This window comes from Myxocyprinus asiaticus, chromosome 5 (genome assembly GCF_019703515.2).
Source record: "Myxocyprinus asiaticus isolate MX2 ecotype Aquarium Trade chromosome 5, UBuf_Myxa_2, whole genome shotgun sequence".
Classification (NCBI taxonomy): Eukaryota; Metazoa; Chordata; class Actinopteri; order Cypriniformes; family Catostomidae; genus Myxocyprinus; species Myxocyprinus asiaticus.
In genome coordinates, this window is record NC_059348.1 from 51,307,516 (window position 1) to 51,331,276 (window position 23,761).

General features: G+C 36.0%; 1 protein-coding gene across 2 annotated transcripts; it reads right to left on the reverse strand.

Moving 5' to 3' along the window:
* Positions 1-6,918: 6,918 nt before the first annotated feature.
* LOC127441651 (protein THEM6-like) lies at positions 6,919-12,564 on the reverse strand. Of its 2 annotated transcripts, none has more exons than XM_051699279.1 (3): positions 12,306-12,564; positions 11,209-11,713; positions 6,919-7,830 (listed from the first exon to the last, which is right to left on the reverse strand). In XM_051699279.1, exons 2-3 carry the CDS (start codon positions 11,707-11,709, stop codon positions 7,723-7,725), a joined length of 609 nt encoding a protein of 202 aa, XP_051555239.1. In that variant the 5' UTR covers positions 11,710-11,713; positions 12,306-12,564; the 3' UTR covers positions 6,919-7,722. The 2 variants fall into 2 exon arrangements, with proteins under 2 accessions (XP_051555239.1, XP_051555240.1); XM_051699280.1 differs by lacking the exon at positions 12,306-12,564 and adding an exon at positions 11,980-12,259.
* Between the last annotated feature and the right edge of the window lie 11,197 nt (positions 12,565-23,761).

The window sequence follows — 23,761 nt, forward strand, 5'->3', positions numbered from 1 at the left end:
GCCTTGCTTAATTATACTTATTTATCTATTTCTGTGTGTTTTAGGGCCTGTTTTGCCAGTTTGTCAACAATTTCATTGCCCTCCACTCCCACATCAGAATCAGAATGAACTTTATTGCCAAGTGTGCTCACGTACTCGTATTTTTTTTTTTTTTGGTATACACAGAAGATTACAGTAAGACAGAATATAAAACAAGGTAAGAGTCTAAATAGATGGTGGCTGAACCAAACCAGAAATTTATAGATGTACACAGGACAGACTCAATGACGGACAAGTAGAACTGTGTCAGCAGCTCCTGTGGCAGGTTGAGCTTCCTCAGCTGGTGAAGGAAGTACAACCTCTGCTGAGCCTTCTTTACAATGGAGTCTATGAGGGTGTCACACTTCAGGTCCTGAGAGATGGTAGAGCCCAGGAACCTGAATGACACCACTGCTGCCACAGTGCTGTTCAGGATGGTGGTGGGAGGGGGGTATGCAGGGAGATTTCTCCTGAAGTCCACTATCATCTCCACTGTTTTGAGCGTGTTCAGCTCAAGGTTGTTGTGACCGCACCAGACAGCAAGCTGTTCAACCTCCTGTCTGTATGCGGACTCATTACTGTCGTGGATGAGGTCAATGACCATCTGCAAATTTCAGGAGCTTGACAGCGGGGTCCTTTGCAGTGCAGTCATTAATGTACAGGGAGAAGAGCAATGGAGAGAGAACGCATCCCTGAAGAGCACCAGTGCTAATAGTGAGGGTCCGGGATGTGATTTTCCCCAGTCTCACTAGCTGCTGCCAATCTGTCAGAAAGCTACTGATCCTCTGACAGATTGTGGTTGGCACGGAGAGCTGGGTCCAGTTTGGCTGAGAGAAGATTGTAGGTATTGGTATTGAAGGCTGAACTGAAGTCCACAAATAGGATCCTTGCATAAGTCCCAAGTCTGTCGAGGTTTTGCAGGATATAATGCAGACCCATGTTGATGCCATCATCCACAGACCTGTTTGCTCAGTAAGCAAACTGAAGGGGGTCTAGCAGGGGTCAAGTGATGTCCTTCAGGTAGGCTAAAACCAGTCCCTCAAATGATTTCATGACCACAGACATGGGGGTGACAGGTCTGTAGTCATTAAATCCTGTGATTTTGGTTTTTTTGGGGACCGGCATGATGGTGGAGCATTTGAAGCAGCAGGGAACTTCACACTGCTCCAGTGATCTATTGAAGATCTGTGTGAAGATGGGGGCCAGTTGGTCAGTGCAGACTTTCAGACAGGCAGGTGAGACATCGTCTGGGCCTGAAGCTTTCCTAGTCTTTTGTTTCCAGAAGACCGGCACACATCCTCCTCACAGACCATAGGTGCAGGTTGAGTAGCAGGAGGGGCGAGGAAGGGGGTTCCAGGAGGTGTTGGTGTGTGTGTGTGAAGTGAAGATCAGAGCGGGTGAGGGGTGTAACTGGGCTTTTCAAACCTGCAGTAAAACACATTCAGTTCATCAGCCATTTATTGATTCACTATATATTGAGGGGGAGGTGTCTTATACTTGGTAATGCTTTTCAGGCCTTTCCACACAGATGCAGGATCGTTGGCAGAAAACTATTTAGCCACTATGATTTTCTTAGTCAGTGTGTTTCTGTCCTGGTTGTACTAGATTTTATCCCCACTTCTGTAAGCATCCACTCTGGCATGACAAGTTTTCCTGTAAACTATGGTTTATCTTATTGAATGATAAAATGTCCTAGTAGGGATGCACATATTCTCACTGATGTATGATGTCACAGTATCTGTGAGCTCGTCCAGGTCTGTGACTGCAGCTTCAAAAACAATCCAATCAGTGCAGTCAAAGCAGGCTTGTAGTTCCAGTTCTGCTTCATTGGTCCATCACTTTATAGTCTTTACTACAGGTTTAGCTGATTTTAGTTTCTTCTTGTAGGTTGGGAGAAGATGAACCAGACAGTGATCAGAGAGTCCTAAAGCTGCACGTGAGACAGAGCGATATGCATCCTTTACAGTGGTGTAGCAGTGGTTCAGTATATTTCTTTCTCTGCTGGGGTATGTGATGTGATGTTTGCATTTTGGCAGTTCACGGTTGAGGTTAGCTTTATTAAAATCTCCCAGAATAATGATAAGAGAGTCCGGGTGTTGTTGTTCCATGTCTGTGATGTGATCAGCCAGCTGTTGCAACGCTGCGTTCATGCATGTTTGTGGCGGGATGTACACACTCACCAGAATAAATGAGGAAAAGTCCCGTGGCGAGTAGAAAGGCTTACAGTTGATGAAGAGTGCTTCTAAATTAGGTCAACACATCATCTTCAACTGTCCGGGATGGCTTCATTCAGCCAGGTTTCCGTGAAACACAGAGCAGCGGAGTTAGAAAAGTCCTTATTTGTTTGAGTGAGCATTAGCAGTTTGTCCGTTTTGTTGGCGAGGGAGCGGACATTTTCCAGATGAATACTCAGCACTGGAGTCCAAAAGCCAAGTTGACAAAGCTTCACAAGCTCCGGCACTACCCTCGCTTGCATGTCTTAGGGCACTTGTAGAATACCGCTGCGCCTCCAACTAAGATGTCTAATAAAACATCTGAATAATCAAACACTGGCAAAAAGTTATCAAGTATGCTCTGCCGAATATTCAGCAGTTCACCCCTGGTTAAACTGATTGGGAGAGAGTGACAAAAAACATGACAAACAATCAAAAGTAACAAAAATGATAGAGAGCTCCACACCGAAGCAGCCATCCTCGGCGTCATATTGTTATTGTATCACATGAGCTGGAACCCACAAAAACGATATTAATACCTGCATATTATGAATTCTTAACAAACTTGCAAGAATCTCATGGGTAATGTCCTACCTTACTGAATTTTGTCCACTTGCAAGGCTTGTCAACACTGCGAAGGAGTCTGTGCATAATACTACACTTGGAGGCTGAGCGTCTTCAACCCATTGATGGGCTAACTGAATAGCAATTAATTTATGATCAGTTGTTGTTTCCTTAATACTATACTGAATTTAGGGAATATACATAGCTGCAGCTGTGTGACCAGAAGGGGGATCTTTGGATCCATCAGTAAAAATATGCAGCACTGAAGCATACCCCTGATCTAGGTGTTGTTGGATAATAATCTCCTTAGAGACACATTTATTATATATGTTCTTAATTTTATTTTGCAGCTGAAGATAAATTATTGGCATTGGATATAGCCATGGTGGCACATTTGGTATTACCGCAGAAGGGCTGACTGCATACTCTGTAATTCCCATTATCTCATTTTCAGGCTCCCAACATTCTTCCAACACCCTCTTAACCAAATGATTCTCATTATGTCCTTTTAAATTAATCCAATACGTCATTGACAATTTTTGCCTATGAAGATATAAAGGTACTTCCCCCATTTCCACCTGCAAGGCTGGAATTGGGGACGAATTAAAAGCACCAAAGCATATTCTTAGGGCTTGAGCCTGCACTGATTCTATCTTTTTAATTATAGATGCTGATGCATAACCATAAATTATACTCCCATAGTCCAGTGATGACCTTATTACTGCACAATATATTCTTCTTAATGATATTCTTCTAGCTCCCCATTCGACTCCTGCCAAACATTTTAATATATTTATGCCTTTTTTACAATTCTTAGCATGTATTCTAAATGTTAATCTAGATTCCAACCATATACCCAGGTATTTTATTACTGGGACTTGTTCTAGTACCTGATTATATAATTTCAGTATATATATATATATATATATATATATATATATATATATATATATATATATATATATATATATATATATATATATATTGTGGTAATCAAGATTTTGCCACAAATGCTGTCGATTGATCTTAAGTTGTATTGACCTCAGAATATTCCTTGTATATTATATATTCCTTGTAAACCTTAAATATGGTTTTACTTTAAGCTTGCCAAGTCCTGCTGTTTATTTACATTCATCTGATATTTAATTTAAACCAAATACAAAAAATTCGCTATGTTTCCATCCAAGTAGCGAATTGAATTTATGTGAAAAACTATAATATCGCAAAAACAATGTGCGAATAAAGCCACTTTTACATACAATCAAAAGAACAAACTCATCACTTCTGGATAAATTGTAGCCACTGTGACTCTTTTATTAATAAAATATTCACGCTTTAGAGCACAGACAAAACACTACAAAGAACGTGTCTCATGTCTGGGAGCGAAAGTGCGTCACACAGTTCTGGGAGCATTATGTGTGTGTGTGTTCCTTCATCCTCCAGTTCAAGTTTTTTTTATTTTTTATTATTTGGTCTGAAAACTCTTTGCAGGCTTTGGATTTTCTAGACACTGTTATTTTAAGATGACCAGAGCAACATTTCAGATGTGATGCCGCTGGTTAGTCCAATTATGATATGTCTTTTTTGATGTGCATCTTGTATTCCTAATAAATTCAATAGGAGTTTATTAGATAAATGTGTTTCCATCATAGTTTATGCACAATTCCTCTCATCTCATAAAAAATTTATCCACCTCAAGCAAATTTTTTAATGCGCATTTTGGAGATTTTACTCGCATCTTAGTGTTGCAGCAGTTTTTATGCGATATCCCAAAAAGCATAAAAATGTGGATTGAAAACCAGCTAGTGATATCTAAGAATATATTGAGCAGAATATTGTCACCAGTGTTGGGTAAGTTAAATAAATAGTAATCCATTATGAATTACTTCTCTAAAAGTGTAATTAGATTACTGGTTACTACATTGAAGAAGTAATAACATTACTAATTACTTTACTTTTGATTTACTTTCTTAAACATTTCAAAAGTATTTTACACTCTATGACTTCAAAATAAAGTCTACATTATATTGTTTATACATGCCTTTCAGCTGACACAAAAACACAAACAGATGCACACATGAATTTAAATGTATTCTACATAAATTATTTAGAAATATGTTTAGTCCAAGTAATACACTTTAAAGTAAACTAACTGAAAGTCAGTAACTGTAATTAGATTACAAGATTTTAAAATGTAATGTATTACTTTTCTTTTTGGATAAAATGTAGTTAGATTACAGTACCAATTTACTTTGTAATCAGATTACACCCAAAACTGATTGGCACAACATGAAGGTGCATAAAGAATGTTCATTAGGTATTTTCATGTTTTGTCCAATTTTTTTTTTTCCAAATGATTTATTTTTTATAAACATGGTCTAACCCTAATTAAAAAATATTTCCATGTTTATAACATATCTCATTTAATTCTCTACATATATATAGGGTAGCACGAATTTTGTTTAAATTTGTAAAATTTTGTTAAAGGAATATTCTGGGTTCAATACAAGTTAAGCTCAATTGACAGCCTTTGTGGCATAATTTTGATTACAACAACAATAAAAATAATAATACAAATTTCAACTTTTCCCTACCTTGTTTATTAATAAAAAACAAACAAACAATTGAAGTGAATGGGGCCAGTCCATTAACATTGTTTCGAAAGTATAGCCACGAGATGTAAACATTATACGTGTTAACATGATTTTAGTGTGATAAAAATGCCTTGTAACCTAATCTGTGTAAAGTTATATCCAGTATCAGGGTTACAGGGATTCGGTGTCATAACAACTAAGTTGTAATATTCGATATAACTTAACACAGATTAGGTTAGTAGCCTAAACATTTTTACCACACTTAAATCGTGTTAACACAAATAATTTTTACATCTGGTGGCTATACTTTTGAAACAGTGTGTATTTTAATGTTTATGGACTAGCCCCATTCACTCCCATTGTAAGTGCTTTACTGTAACCACATTTTTGTCTTATAAATTAGGGGTGTCAAAATGATTTTTGTGGTAATCAACATTATGCCATTATGCCAGCTTAACTAGCATTGAACCCAGATATCCCTTTAAGTTTTATTTGCACATTTTCAAAAATCTTCAAACAGTTCCCATCTAACTTGCATTTGCAGAACAACTACGGACTAAAACCATCAAAATTAATGTCATATGTCTCAGATCAATTCTACCATAACAAAACAAATGTTCTCAAGCATCAACACTTTGTCATCCATAACCAATGACCTTAAAAACACTAAACATAAAGCATTATAAGACGTATCATATACCCAAAATTCCTTTACAAATGATGAACAAACCCTCTTTATTGTGTCAGGTCCACTGAAGTACATTATACGAATTAAATAAATATATTTAAAAATTGCAATATGCTTATATGCCGTATTTTGCATCCTTTTTTGCATATACAGCTGGGGAAGAATCTCTTTGTATGCCTGTCAGCCATATTTGCATAACAAAATCATCACACAGTGAGGTTGACCCTTTTGAATAGTTATTAGCATAATAGATAAAGCAAAAGTGCTGAAAAGGTCTCCATCTAAAAGGGAAATCAGCTGCGGTAGATCTAAAATGCTTTTCATTTTATTGTTTTGATATCTTTAATATTCCGCAGTATGAAATTACCGTACAAATAAATCGCATTGCCATCTAATTCAGTTCAGTTTACGGTCCTCTTAAACATAAATGTATAAGTTCTGACAGTAAGTAATTGTTTTCAAAATTCATGATTTCATGAATTTTGCAGAATGTGGTCATTGAATGCTCGTTGTGCAAAGCAATGAAAAATTACCCGAATTGTATTCCATAAAGATGGCTTTTGTGCTGACTATGTGAAGCGTTTTTGGAAAAGTGTACCCAGTTTTGAGAAAAGCATGTAAGCATTTATTAAAAACTGTAAGAATAATAGTCGATTATGACAGTCTTTTGACACTAGATGGCAATAGTGCTGCTCTTACCCATCACATTCCTTCTGCACAAAAGACTAGTTTCACTACTGTGATAATTATATTTATATGTGGTATATTGTATATGGATGTATCCTGGAAAATACCTTTAATAACTTAAGACACATACATACATTTTATTTATAATGCAGTATTTTATTTCATAATGCAAGTCTTCTTTTCAGATGCTTCAATTCCTTTAGATAAATTAACTTTACAAACAGATGCTTTAATAATACAATGCAAATCTTTGAAAAATATCTTAATTGAATAAATACACATTCCCTTCTCATTAATAATAATAAATATTTGTTTGTTTTAAATTGGAATAAATAATAAAGCCAATGAATACAGCACAAAAAAATCTGTGAAGACGTTAAATAAGTGATATGATAAAATTCACTGCTCAGAACTAAAAAAAAACACTCAGTGCAAATTCATTCAAAATGACTTTCAAGTTAAGGATAACGTTCATGTGCGTATTTGGTCATGGGAGCAAGTCAAGTTTTTGTCAGCCTTAAACATTCGTTCATGCGTTCATTCATTTTCTGTACTTCAACAAAGAGGTGCGTGCTTTGTGTTTTATCAGCATCACAACAATCATGTTTCTATACTTACAGACAGGCCCAGACGGAATCTGATAACTAGCATTTTCTACACCGATGTTGGAGGAAAAACTGTGGAATGATTTTAAAGCAGCTTCCATGCGGGCCTGCTTAAAACTAACACAAACTCTTTAGGAAGGGCAGGTATGGTACAGTATAGTAAATGGATGAACAGATATAAGAATGATCCAATGTGCTGGTGCTAGCAACAGCCACAGGTTCTGGATCAGCGGTCCCTTTTGCAATTTCAAAACTGACCCTTTAAAGATAAGTTACATAATTTAAGGTGAGCCTCATGGGAAAACTTACATGCACAAGGAAGGCTTACCATAAGGTAAGTGTCTTTAAAATTATCATTTGGTCTTCTCCTCGAGTCCACTCTCTGCTCTCAATGCCTGACTACTGGCAGAGATGAATCTAATCCAATGCTGCAGGTCCTCTGGGATGTCAGGGCACTCCACCTAAAACAGACAAACATATAAGAAATATGTTTGTTAGGTAGGAACATCTATTGCACCCTTACAAAGAAATATTGTGAAGTGGCGGTTCCAGGGTACAGTGATTGGTATAAGATGGAAATAACCTAATACTTTGATACTCTCTTGTTTATTTAAAGGATAGTTCACCCGAAAATTTAAATTCTCTCATCATTTACTCACCCTCATGCCATCCCAGATGTGTATGACTTGTTCTTCTGCAAAATACAAATTATGATTTTAAGAAGAATATTTCAGCTCTGTAGGTCCATACAGAGGCATTTGAATAGTGACCAGAACTTTGAAGCACAAAAATGCAGCATAAAAGTAATCCATATGACTCCAGTGGTTTAATCCATGTCTTCTGAAGAAATATGATAGGTGTAGGTGAGAAACAGATAAATATTTAAGTCCTTTTATGCTTGAAATTCTTCTACCTGCCCAGTGGAGGGTGATATGCATGAAGAATATGAATCAGCAAAAACACAAGAAGAATGTGAAAGTGATCTGTTTCTCATCCGCACCTATCATATCACTTCTGAAGACATGGATTGAACCACTGGAGTCTTATGGTCTATTTTTATGCTGATTTATGTGATTTTTGGAGCTTCAAAATGTTGGCACCCATTCACTTGCATTGTATAGACCAAAAAAGCTGAAAAATTCTTCTAAAAATCTTCATTTGTGTTCTGCTGAAGAAAGAAAGTATACACATCAGGGATGGCATGAGGGTGAGTAAATGATGAGAGAATTTTCATTTTTGAAAATACATTTGTTTTTGTTTTTTAGATTATTGCGAACAGTTTATTGCACTGTTTGGGACTGTACAGAAAGCACATTTAACTACCTCTGTAATGATGTGTAAGTGACAAATAAACCTACAGTATATAGGCTACCATGGTACTGAATGATTACTATCGATTACCATGCACCATAGAATTTACATTGCACTTCAAAGAATACCATTTTATTACCATGGTACATGTCCAAAAAGTCATGATATTGCCATGATACATGTAAAACAATACGGTATTACCATGGCACATATTCAAAAACATGGTATTACCATGGTGCATGTCCAAAACAAACATGATACTGCAATTATACATGTCCGAAAAACAAACAAAACAAAAAACATGATACTGCCATAAAACATATCTGAAAACATGGTACTGCCATGGCACATGTCCAAAAACATGGCATTGCCATGGTACATGTAAAAACATGTGAAAATGGATGATCAGCTTAACTTCACTGCCAACATCTCATCAACCGCCCAGTCTTGCAGGTTCGTGCTTTACAACATCAAGAAAATCAGACCTTTCCTGTCTGAATATGCTACACAGCTCCTGATCCAAGCTCTGGTCATTTCAAGACTGGACTACTGTAATGGCCTGTTGGCCAGCCTCCCAGCTAGCACAATTAAGCCACTGCAGATGTCCCAGAACGCTGCAGCGCGTCTGTTCTTCAATCAGCCAAAGAGGGCTCACTTCACCCCACTCTTGATTTCACTCCACTGGCTGCCAGTAGCTGCCCGCATCGAATTCAAGGCTTTGACTTTGGCCTTCAGGACAGCCAATGGAACCGCACCCTCTTACTTCAATTCACTCCTTCAGGTCTATGTCCCAACTCGCTCTCTGCGGTCACATAATGAGCGGCGCCTGGTGGTCCCATCACAAAGAGGCACAAAGTCCATTTCACGATCATACACTCTCTTTGTTTTTCTGTGGTGGAATGAACTTCCAACCTTCACACGATCTGCTGAAACCATCTCAGCATTCAAGAAACACCTGAAAACACATTTGTTCCGTGAGCACTTAACCAATCCACATTAATTGCACTCTCTCTCTCTCTATATATATACTGTATATAAATGTCTCTCCCTTTCTTCTGACTAGCATCTTTACTACTCCAGCCACTATGAGACCTTGGCAGAGCAATACTGAAGATATTGTTGATTTTTGTATGACGAATTGCTTATGTTCTTCATTTGTAAGTTGCTTTGGATAAAAGCGTCTGCTAAATGACTAAATCTAAATGTAAAAAAATAAATAAAATGGTATTACCAAGGTACATGTCAAAAAACATTGTATTACCATGGAACATTCAGAGTAAATTCTAGAGACTGTTGTGTGTGAAAATCCCAGGACATCAGCAGTTACAGAAATACTCAAACCAGCCCATCTGGCACCAACAATTATCCATGTGATTATCTAATCAGCCAATCATGTGGCAGCAGTGCAGTGCATAAAATCATTCAGATTCGGGTCAGGAGCTTCAGTTAATGCTCACATCAACCATCAGAATGGGGAAAAAAATATGATCTCAGTGATTTGGACCGTGGCATGATTGTTGGTGCCAGATGGGCTCGTTTGAGTATTTCTGTAACTGCTGATCTCCTGGGATTTTCATGCACAACAGTCTCTAGAATTTACTCCGAATGGTGCCAAAAACAAAAAACATCCACTGAGCGGCAGTTCTGCAGAAGGAAATGCCTTGTTGATGAGATAGGGCATCAGAGAATGGCTAGACTGCTTCAAACTGACAAAGTGTACGGTAACTCAGATAACCACTCTGTACAATTGTGGTGAGAAGAATATCATCTCAGAATGCTATTCTGAGATGTGGGTTGGCGCTGTTTTGGCAGCACGAGTGGGACCTACGCAATATAACCGGGTGGTTTTAATGTTGTGGTTGATCGGTGTATATATATATATAAGAACATGATACTGCCATGATACATCAAAAAACACAGTATTGCCACTGTAATTGTCCAAAAACATGGTATTGCCATAGTACATGTAAAAAACATGGTATTACCACAGTACGTCAAAACAAACCATGATTCTGCCATGATTCATGTCAAAACCACGGTATAACCGTGGTACTATACATATACAAAACATGGTATTACCATGGTACATGTCCAAACAAACTATACTGCCATGATAAATGTGAAAACATAGTTTTAGCATAGTAAAAAGGGTAGAAGCATGGTAGCCTACATTTCTTAGTGCAGCAATACCTGTGAATCCCTTCATGTTAGACACTAAATGATTGCCACATTCTTGTAGTACCATGGTAGTTACGGTACATGGTGTCCCAAGGTACTTCAAAGAACACCATGGTATTACCATGATAATTTTTTGTTAGAGCATTAACACCTGTGCACACCTTCATTCAAGGTACTGAATGATTAACACAGTAATTTACCATTGCACTATACATAGTGCTCTAAGGTTCTCTAAAGAATACTATAATGTTACCATAGTATACTGTATATCCAAAAACCATGGTAGTACCATAGTACTTTTTGGAACTTTTGTGTGGATTCCTTCTTGGAAGAATAATGCAAATCTATACCCTTCTCTTGCAAAGGAAATCCAAGATCTTCTCTGGAGAGCTGCGAATGACGTTCTGTCGGCACAGCATCACGGCAGAGATGAACCCGTCTGATTTGGACACGAATCTCTGCTCCAGGTAGAAGGACTTTTCATCCCAGCACACGATGCGGGTTCGCAACTCAAAAGCCTCGCCGAGCGCCAGAGAGCGCCTGTAGCGGATGGTCGAGGCTCCGACCACCATCGTGGCGTTGAGCGCTCGGGCGGCCAAGAAGAGCCCGTTCCGGGTGCAGTGCGCAAAGCGGGCAAAGTCGCACTCGCGCAGATAGCGGGCGTTATTCATGTGGCACATGTAGTCCAGATCGTGCAGGAGAACCCGTCCGTGAACGATCTGCTCTGCCAGAACATCTCGAATCGGACCCTGAAACCAGGACTTGATGACCATCCACGAGCCTCGCAGGAAGTACCAGACATCAACACTGCCGAACAGAACCAGAGACCCAGACAGGATCCACAGCAGCATGATTCTGTTTCACAGTGAAGATAATTAATTATTCACATCATTAATAATTCACGAAGATCACATGAATATACAAAACTGGGTTTATTTTGTATTTCTATGCCATATTATTCATATTCAACTCAACGGCGTAGATTTGGCTTGAATATTAGGGGGGGCTGCAATGTTAAGCATCTACATGTGTCCATTGATCATGGTATAAATTATGGGGAGGTTGTACTTGCTTGTTTTGATTTTTGGGGGCGGGGGTGTTACCCCCTGAAAACTACGCACCTGATTCAACTCTTAAAATAAAGAAAAAAGGCGATGTTGACAGGCATTACCCGGCTTCTGCTATTACAAAATAAGACGCAGGACATTATTATGCCATTTTGATAACATATTGGAAAAACCCGTGACGTCATTCATTCCGGGAAATTACTGAAAAATCATTTATCCGTTAATAATTAACCGACGTCAGCTACATAACATCGACAAGGTCGTGCGATGAAACTCAAGTCGACAGTTTCTTTATTTTAATCAATCTTCATTGACAACGAAAAGCATTTATGAATGTTAGTCATCATAATCTTGTCAAATGTATGATTATAGTTACTCACGCGATGGACACACCGATCGACCGGCTTCAGGCACACTTCCGCACGCACAGACCGAAAATGCGCTGATTGGTTAAAAGTGAAACGACGTGATTACGTCATCCGTCATACGAACGGCGGGCGTGGCGTCGGATTTTTGTACCAGAAAGAATATTTCAAACGCCTTTGATATTATTTTTATTACTACAACAAAAATCACAGATTGAATACATTGTCAATTTGCTTATTATTTTTTTGAAAAAAATTCATTTATAAATGTAAATTTATAGGCAAGAATACATTCCCCCCACTCTTATTTGTTTTATTTTGACTCTTATGTTACATCTGTATTTGGTAATAATGATATAAATAGAATAAAAAAAAATAAATAAAAAAAAGTCAATGAATAGTGTTTATGTATAACCTCTTATAACTTTATAACCTCGTATAATTATAAGAAGTTGTACAATTAATTATAAGATGTATAACCACTCATAATTGTAATTCTTATAATTATATTGTTTATTTATTTTTATTTATTTTTTTGCAACGTTCTCAATGTTTACAGAATGTAACTACTCTTATTATGCAGATTGTTCACTCTTGCTCGTGTTATATTGCTTAATATATTTGTTATATATTTATTTTATATAAATAAAAAAATGACATTATAATAATGTAAATTTGTTATTTATAATAAAATATTCATTTTAAATTAATATATTTTATTCATGTAATTTATATTCATTTAAAATTATATATTTGTATAATTTACCAGTTAATATTATACAAAATGTCTGATCACATAATGAGTCACTGAGATGTTAAAAATAACAGTAAGCCTAATAAAGCTTCCGGTTCAGTTGTTAAATTGGAAATGGAATGGCTAAGACACTGTCATTGAGTTCGGATTTGCATACTACACATACTACTCATACTACTTCTGCCATATCTGTCAATGGCAGATATAGTAAGAGTAGTACGGTAGTATGGTAGTAATTCTGAACTCTGACACTTTTTTGGCAAATGTAGTAGGTTACCGAGGTGTACCAAGCTTAAAGAAAATAGGAAATGTTTGAAAATGTGCATACTGTGAAGCTTGCACATACTGCATACTACAAAAAACAGTATGCATTGTATGCTTTTCTGAACATAGCCTTACTGTTATACTACTAACATTAATTAGGTGAAGTAGGCCCATCTCTAAAGCTCAAATTTTCATAGCATGAACCAATATAAATTTGTTAGAAAAATTCTCACAGGATTCACATGCATTCAAAAAAAGAAAGAAAAAAATTTTTTTTTTAAGATTCACACATTTTAATGTCATAAAAAATCCATCAAATTAAATTGAGAAATTGAGAAAAAATAAAGAAAGAAATAAAGAAATATCTTAAGTTTTATTATTAGTATTATTATTTTGTTTTTTAATTACACAATTTTATGGAATTACCTAACCCTAACCCAAATTCTTACAAATTGGCTAAAATATTTTTTGAGTGTGCATGCAGTTTATAAAAACTTTTTGGGGGTTTTTGAGTCACGAATATCAAGAAGTTTTCTTAGGGTTACTTCATTTGACATGAAGTAAATGTGCCTTTTTATTTATGCAGTTCAGTTTCATAACAAAAATCTATCAAATTAAATTGAGTAATCTTTAACAAAATATATATATTTATATATATATATTTAATTTTGTTTTAAATTATTTTTTCTAAATATAATAATAATCTAATAATTTTATCTAAATATTTAGCCAATTTTTAAGATTTATGCATTTACATTTTGTAACAAAAACCATTCAATATGTAAAAATATACATACATACATATATATATATATATATATATATATATATATATATATATATATATATGTATATATATATATATATATATATATATATATATATATATATATATATATATATATATATGTATGTATATATGTATGTATATATGTATGTATATATGTATGTATGTATGTATGTATGTATTTTGTGTGTGTGTGTGTGTGTGTGTTGTAAACAATACATTTATAAAAACTATAGCAACATATTCAGGCAGCTCATTTGCTTTAATTTTTAATTAAAATGTGAGGTGTAGGGTGCATACAATTACGTTATTTTGAGGTTCCCTGTCTATTTACGAATTCAGGAATTCACATCTGCTGGATTTGTTCCTGCTTTGCCTGCAGTTTGTGTCCTCTGAGAAGTACTGTAAGTCGATATGAATGATGAATTACAGCAGACTGAGTCTGACATTGTCAGTGACGGAGAGGGATGAACAGGCCCTCGGAACAAAGTCTGAAAGACACGGGAAATTACTGTAGCCATCCTCCCCATTCTCCTTTCACAGATGCTTTTTCATATGAATTAATCAAAGCTTGCACATGAAAATAATGGTCCCGCAATGTGTCTGATTGTGGATAATCAGCTGACGTTAAAAGGATAGTTCTCTCATAAAGGAACATTATTTTATAATTCACTCACCCTCATGTCATTCCAAACCCATACAAAGTTCTTCCTTCTGTGGAACACAAAAGGAAATAAAATGTAATGTACTGGGACTGGAGCTTTCAAGCATCAAAAAAAGACCATAAAAAGAAAAGCACCATAAAGGTATAAAAAAAAAGTGGTCCACATGACTTGTGCACTATAATTTAAGTCTTCTGAAGTCATACGATAGCTTTGTGTGAGGAACAGACCGAAATAAAAGATTAAATGTGTAACTTTTTCAGTGTTAAAACAGTTTTGAAAGCTATGTTTATTTTTGCAATTCCATTTGGTGGCGCTAGTGGGGCAGAATTTACATACTTTAGCTTTAAGTTGTTAAAGGGTCAATGAAAAAATAAAAAGGTTGTCCGAGGTGATAAAAAAAAAAAAAAAAAAAAAAAAACGCGTATCAAGTTCTTGAAACAGCCTAGTCTTTAATTTCAAAAAGTTTTTGAACATATTATTTCAAGTTAAATTTAATGAAGAAAAATATTATTTTTTTTTTATTTTTTTATTTTATTTTTTTTCACAAATATAATAACTTTTTGAGTCAAAAATAGCAAGTTTTCTTAGGGTTACTCCATTTGACATGAACAAAATTAGCCATTTCATAAAAAAAAACAAAAAGAAAAAAAGAAAGAAAAAAAAATCTGATTAGTATTTTTAACAAAAATGTTTCACTGCTTATTTTTTTGTTGAAAAAAATTATAATAAAACATTATTCCAAACTACATATACCAACATTTCTTTTTCAGGATTTTCAACTTTTAATGAGAGTTGACACCACATGACGTTTTTATTTTAATCCCCAGACACAAATAAAAAAATTACTTTAAACTCAGAAATTGAAAACATATTCATCATAACAGAGGTGTATGTTTGAATAACTAGTATATCCGGGCATAAAAAAAATTAGCGGCGCATCACTGATCCTAAGGCAATTGCCAAGAGTTTCCATGAAAAAATTATCCGAATTTCTGTTTGTTTCTCATGCAAATCTATGGTGTGACTTCAGAAAACTTGTACAAGTCATATGGACAACTGTTTTCCTCACTTTGTTTCCATGGAAGAATGAAAGCCATATGGGGTTTAAATGAAACGAGAGTGAGTAATTGGTGACAGAATTTAAATTTTTGGGTGAACTATCCCTTTACATTGTCTGAAATTCCATACAGACAGACATCTAAGGAATAAGCATTACTTTTCTATGACACTTCTATGTCTCATAAACACCATACTGTGATTCTGTTGAGACGGGGGAGCATTTGAAAAACAATGCCAGTAACGTTCATCATGTTACTGGAAATGTATCGATTGTGGTGCAATGTGTTTCTGAAATAGTAATGAACCCATCGAGGGATCACTGCTGAAAAGCCACGAGTAATAATTAAGGACAGCTGTGTTGATGGATTGTGTGTGTGTGTGTGTATGTGTGTGTAAAGGACATTCATTAGATGACAGATACATAAATCGATAGACTGTGGACACACACACACCCACCCACACACACACACACACACACACAAATGCACAGCAGTAATCAGTCAAATCTGCTTATTCATTGACCTCAAGCAGACAGCAACACAGAGACAGATGTCTGAATATATGTGTATGTGTCTGTTTTTCACTCTGAGTTTTGTGCTAAAGCCCTTGTTTTCATCCCCCCAAAGATTACTGCAAAAGGAAACATCTGTCTAGTACACCATTGCTCATGCTTTCTTTCTAAAATATGACTTTTTTCAATGCTGCAATCCTTCAAAGCTGTTTTAGTCATGGCCCACCTCCCTCTCCTGGTTTAAGCGTGTTCTGTTTCTTAATTCAGTATTATAATAATCCCTAAAAATGGAACAATGTAAGACATTTGCAAACACAAAAAATGTACAATCACAAATGCATACAAAGCAACTGCTCAAAGAGGTATTAGCGCTGTCCTAAAACCGCTATTATCCACTGCCTACATAGACAGCTGCCTTCAAAGGCGACATCTAAATTTAAAACACTCTATAGGCATAAATAATCTAAAAACTAAAATTAAACTAAAACATTCTAATCTAGAGAAATAACATGAGGTGGTGCCTCTATCAAAAAGACAAAAGAGTTCAACAGTCTGGTTTCGGAAGTAAAAATCCGCAGGGGAATTGATTTTTATATTTTATATATATATATATATATATATATATATATATATATATATATATATATATATATATATATATTTAACCTTTAAAGACAGACAGTGAGCTCCAAGGTTGTTATTTGATGGTACAGTATATGCTTCTGTTGAAGCCATCAGTCCGTGTTATTTCAACTTCATTTTTTATAAAATCGTGCTTTACAGCAATATTCCTAGCGTAGAACTACACTACCCTATCCTGAGCGGGAAAATCCACCAATCAGAGAATCGTGGCCAACAAAGTGCACCAAACGAGCTCTGCAACGAGCTCAGCACTGTGAATGATGCAATCGAGTCGATCTCCCTACACTCTCAAACTACTTATATATTTGCAAATATCTGAATATTTGGCAATACAACTAAAATATATTGTTTATACATATAATCAACAACTTTAAATCAATAGTATTATATTTTTCCATCATTTTTAATTCAATTACGTCATTCACAATGCTTCATGGGATTGTAGTTCATTCCCTCATTAAAAGATATACACAGTCTTCATCTTTTTACCTGTACAGCTGAAAACAACTCACTTTAAAACTCGCTTTTAGCGCCCCTCTATGGATATTACACCCAGAAAATGAAGCTCATATGTGCCCATATGCCCAACAACACTGAATGCTTTGGCCACTGGTGGCAGTGTTTCTTATTTCGGTAAGCACAGAGCAATTTTACCTAAAGAAAAGTCAACCTACTGTTTCTGATTTCACTATGAGAGCAGTCGGTTATCAGTAGAGGATATATGTGATGCTACCTTTGAAACTGTCTTAAAGGTAGCAGATTTTCGCTATTCACCTTTTGAAAGAGAGAGCATGCACATGAGGCCTTAAAAAGCTGGTTAGCAGCTCACTACTTTGTTAGAACAGTGTTCTGGGCCTCCTCGGGCGAAAAAGAAAAGCTATAATAACTGAAATGTATTTGTTTTTGTGACTTGATGTACCAAATCTCTCATCTACACCAGACGTTTGTCTCAGATGTGTAATTACACTGATCTGGGTCGACATGAACCAGCACAGCCTCGGGTTATTTACTCACACAGTAAATACACACCAATACTGCAAATACACTTGTAAAATTACAATACACACACAACCTTACCACTCAGTGAGTGTCTGAATGCATGCATCATCCCATCCCAGATATACACAGATCCGAATGCATTTGAATGTGGGTCAGCTTGACTTGATCCCCCCCCCCCCCCACCCCCGCCCCCCCCCCCAACCATCCCAGAGGTTAATACGACCCATATATAAACAATAACGCAGCCATCAAAAGAAACCATCAGGGATTACACGGAGAGATAAGCAAGATGTCAGCAGCGTTCTCCACGCAAGAACAAACATAAAGAGAAAAACAGAATTTCTATTCTTTCTTATAAATCAAAATAAATGTCAGACCTGGATCACATCACCATGGCGACCGATTCTTTGCTTCATTCCTGTTTGCAGAATATTCAACCTTCCATTGTGTGCCATGCCCATGTGCCATGTTTTATTTATTTAGGAGAAGGGGAAATTACATTGCCAAACCCTTCTTTTATGAGAAGGCCTGTCAGTTGAGGACAAGCATTATTGAGCACCTACAGTATGTTTCATGGAGAGTTTGCTTCTGTCGAAACATTCATTAACAGCAAGGCTGTTCTTGGAAATAAACTGTGTTATTATCAGTGTGGGAGAGATGAACTGATGAAAGTACGATGAAACTCCATTTGTTTTTGCTAATGGGATGAGAGTCACCCAGGAGCAAATCTGTTATTTGGCTTTTAGACAGAAAGACACATCACTCTCATACTCTCACACATATCTTCATCTCTATTTAAAAGAAACTCACACACACATAAATACATACACAGAGATGAAACAGTTACAGCAATAGGGTCACCCATTCAGCCACCACATGTGTTTTTTCATGCTAAAAAACAGTAATGGACTGTGTGTTAGTGCATTATAGTGTTCTCTGCACCATCGCCTTGCTGCTCCCAGATGTTTTAATATAAAATAAAGCCTCTCTGACGAGTTGAGTGAAATTTATATTAAAGTGGTCATTACATGCCTTTTTTATTATTTTAATATATCCCTTGAGGTTAACTTATAATATCAGTAAAGTAAATAACAAAAAGGCATGTCATGACCCCTTTAAAACACGAAATTGAAAAAAAAAAAAAAGCATATTTGAGAAGCAAAATGACAAGATGCTAAGTCTTGTTTTCAGAGAAATCTAACAAAATGTAGTGGGGTTTATGCTTTTAACAAGAAAAAAACTATTTACCAAGGTAAACTTTGATTATCTTACATTTGTAAAACATGATCATTTTCCACTCTGTCAGAAATGCTCGGTTTAGGTGCTGTTTCTCCTTTAAGACTTGACAGTAAACACCCACTGTTATGATTGGCTCTCTGCTCTTGACTGTTTCATTGAACTCTGCACAATGAACTCTTGCATGTGAAAAAAGAATGACTTGTAAACGCAGAACACATTGCATTCCCAATGGTTTGTCTTAACTGAAAGAATCACACTAACAAAACAGCATGCCTTCTGGAACCATGACAACAGTCTGTAAAAAGTGACTTTCATTGGTGTGACCCAATTTAACATTTATTAAGTCAGTTAGGTGTTAATTTACAAGTTCTCACATGGTAGTCTATTTATATCAATGTACTATGTGGTATTAACATCACTGTGCTTATCTATAAGGCAGTAAGGGCCAAATGTAACCACTTGTAACTTCTATGAGAAAGAACATATTGATTGAATACCAAACAATCTAATAGTTATTTTAGCATATTGCCATTTAATACATTGGAATTTGTCTTTATCTGGAATCCTGGATCATTGGGATTTTCATGTGTCACTGTCCTTGGTGCTGAAATCATGTGGATGGAAAAGTGCTAATGTCAATGTCAATAAGGACTTTGTGACTGTTTGAAAATATGAAAAAAGTAAATATTCAGTATTTCTCTGACACTTATGGTTGACCTTACTTATAATCGATTGGCTGAACGTGGTAACTGTCAAGAAATCACGACTTTTTCTCCTACTTAGAGAAATAAAATCTGGCAGCTGCAGTTGCCAGAACTTCACCCTTAAAAACACAGTGACAATGTTTGAGCCATTACAGGATGCATTTTGGTGACTCACTGTATATTTTACAATGCATAACCATACTCTGCTACAAATAAATAAATAAGGGCATTTATCAGCTGGTCAAGGAGACATATTTTACACCAAAAACCTGTGGTGGAAAGAGTAATTATTATTTTTATTTTTTTTACTCAAGTAAAAGTACTGCTACTGAAGAAATAATTAACTTGAGTACAAGTAGAAGTAATGAGAAATATTATAAGTAAGAGTAAATAAGTAGCCAAAAAAACCCCAAAAAACTACTCAAGTAACTACGTTACAAGTTACTGTATGAAAATGATATTATATATAGTATATACGCTTCCATTTTTAGAACACAAAGACATTTTTGTTTTTGAAAGAAATTGATGCTTCCTTTCACCAAGGATGCATTAAATTCATCAAAAATACTGTCAAAATCATTAATTGCAAATTATTATTACAATTTGAAATAATTGTTTTAAGTGGTATTTATTCCATTTTTTCTTTACCCGTGATGGCAAACATACTGTGTCACCTATTCCTTACAAAAGCATTCTAAAGTGCTTATTTAGTACTTTCCAAGAAAATGTTCATATTATTAGAACAACTGAAAATGGTCTGATATGACTAGATCTCATGTGAGTGGTCATGATTTTATAAATATTTTTCATCAAAATTAAAATGAACTTATTTAGTAGTAAAACTTTTTTAATGGGGAAAAAGTTGAAAAATGTACTCAAGTACTGTAACGAGAGTAATTGTAATGCGTTACTTTCCACCTCAGCCAAAAACTGCAAAAGCTGAGCCTGAACTCATTTTTACTTCAGCTTTAACTTAAAATGGTTGATGTTGTCCGTTTGGATCGCTCATTTCGGTAGATTTTAATTTGCTTGTAATGGAGACCGGAACCAGAAACAGTCCAGCAGCAATCAGAATCATTATGGCGCACTCAACATGTCATATGCAAATGAGAATGGATAGTGTCTTAACTGTCCACATGCTGAACTGAAAGGAAACTAAAGTTGAATGCACGTCAGCGTGCTCGAAAATTCAAGAATGCACGTCTTTACATTACCAATCAGTGAGAGAGAGAGAGAGAGAGAGAGAGAGAGAGAGAGAGAGAGAGAGAGAGAGAGAGATGTTGGATCAGATCATAACGAAGCAGGGATTGGGGAAGAGGGGTTCATAACCTATTTTAGAGGCATACACGTTGTGTTAGGTTATTAGGACCAAACGATCAGTAAACGGTTCACGATTCGCGCTGGCTGAAATTGATTTGTTATTTCTGTGGCAGAGGAATATTCTGTGGAGAATGGCAGGACGGAGCGGTGGCCTTTCAAGATCGCAGCTCAAATGCCGCTTTGTTTCCCGTCCCGACGTGGATTGATATTTCGGCTTTGAAAGGTACCGTTTGTCCTTATACGTGCATCTGATTTTAATAAAGACCAGCAACGCAGCACTTAAACACTACAGGTAAGACTTCTCTGTGTATATTCATATATTTTCTAATAGATCCCAATCTATCCTGTTACTTTTCAAACACTTCATCTATTTGAATTCACAACATGTGCATTGCTGTATCTAGGTATGCTTTCATAAACAGTCTAGTATTTCTGCACGGTAAGAAGTGGTAGGCTAACCTGCACTTGTTACCCTACGGAGCTATTTCTACCCAATCTAACACTTAAAATGAGTTTTGTTGGTTTAATCTAATTTGGGTTATTCAGGTTGATTCATGATGATGTTAAATTATATTCCTGACTTAAAAAAACCAGTTAATATAGATGTTACCACATGCACATTTAAAGCACAATTTTTTTCCTTCTCTCGGTGTAACTAGATGTTTTACGAAGTAGTAACACATTTATAATGCTTATGATTATCTGTCTTTGATATTAAGTAGCTTACCCATAGGAGCCTACTACAGCTGAAGTGTACCACTTTTAATGTGTCTCTCATATTTGGCATTGTAATGCACTGGCCACATTATTACAGGGGTAGTTCACTATAAATGAAAATTCTGTCATCATTTACTTACCCTCATGTTGTTCCAAACTAGTGCGACTTTCTTCCGTGGAACAAAAAAGGCGATATAAGCAAATTGACAGCCTTAGTCACCATTCACTTTCATTGCATCTTTTTTTCTTTCATACATTGAAAGTGAATGGTGACTGAGGCTAACATTCTGCCAAACATCTCCTTTTGTGTTCCACGGAAGAAATTAAGTCATATGGGTTTGGAACGACATGAGTGTGAGTAAATGATGACCGAATTGTCAATTTTGGATGAACCAATGTGATCTTTTCAGAACTGGACAGCAGCATGGAGGCAGCCAGAGCAAAGAAAGATAGTCCACATGGAGAAAGAGACTAAGAAAGAGTGCAAACTACGGGATCATAGAGCTAGGACTGTCAGTTTTCAGTGTGCATGAAGAAGCCATGATAGAGACTAAGTAGATACGTCTCCTGCCTGGTACACAAATGATGAGGTCTGGTTTGATTTAGCACCAAGGATGCATGAGAGCAATAAAAACACATTTGTGCAGATTTAACACACTAGTGTTGTAACAATATAGAGACAAGGACAGTAAAACCCAAGGGCGTAGCAGCTGCGGGGGATGTGGGGGACATGTCCCCCGCACTCTTTAAAAAGGTGATTTTGTCTCCCTCACTTTTCCAAGCTAAACCCATAACAAGTCCAAATGGTGGATTTGTATACAGTATTCTTTGCGTTTTGTTACTTTGGGCTAATTGAACGACCATCCAGCCAATCACAGGTGAGTTTCATGAGCCGAAATAACCCTTACATAATAGGTCATCTGTCAGATAGTCTAATCAACATGGCTCTGTTCATTTCTACAAAATTGATGCTGATCTAAATTAATAATCTAGAGATGAGGAACACACAAATGAGAGTTATTTATCGGCATATCGTTCTTGATTAGCAGCATTACGTGAAATGCACTGAAGAAAAAAAAAAAGGACAATCCTTCTTTTAAACACATTGTAAGTGGAGTTTACATCAGCACCTGAGTCTTCATTAAGTTATGCTTTTTACATTATGTTTGTGAGGTAATAGTTTGATCGGTTGTTTTTGCCAATTTAAGCAGATTACTAGATCTGTGTTAAATATGTAAAGCTATTTTTAATATCAGCTCCTGTTTTTTACCTCTATGTTGGTGTGCTGTCGACAAACTGTAGGAAAAAGATAGATCTGCTGTGTTCTTAGAACACTTAGGCATTTTACTGAAGTCAACAGATATGTAGACACGCTTTTTATACATGAAAACGTACGGACGTTATTGAAACTCATCATAATCTTTATAAGACTATTATTGTTGTCTTTTGATAAGTCATGCTCAGCAGCTCACAAACTGTAGAGAAATTATAGATTTGCTTTGTTCTTTTAATGCTTAAAACCTCTACTAAAGTCTCTTTGAAGGTCTGTAGACATATACATTTTAAAGGATTAAAATTTTCTTTTGATCGTTGATTCAGTGACTAACTCATTTCATTAGTTAGTCACTGAACTCAGTCACTGAATCATTAAATGGATCTTAACGAATTTAGGTGAACGTCAAAACACTTGAGCCACTTGGATACATTTAAATCCCACAATGCACAAGCACAGAGTAAAAAATGTAATCGTGCACATGCACAATTGTCATTATTGTAATTTATTAAATTATTATTGTCATGTGTGAAACAG

Coding starts and splice junctions, on each gene's coding strand:
- LOC127441651 (XM_051699279.1), bottom strand. CDS start 11,709: ATGCTGCTGTGGATCCTGTCTGGGTCTCTGGTTCTGTTCGGCAGTGTT. Junction 7,831..11,208: donor ATTTCCTTTGCAAGAGAAGG/GTATAGATTTGC, acceptor TGTCTGTTTTAG/GTGGAGTGCCCTGACATCCC.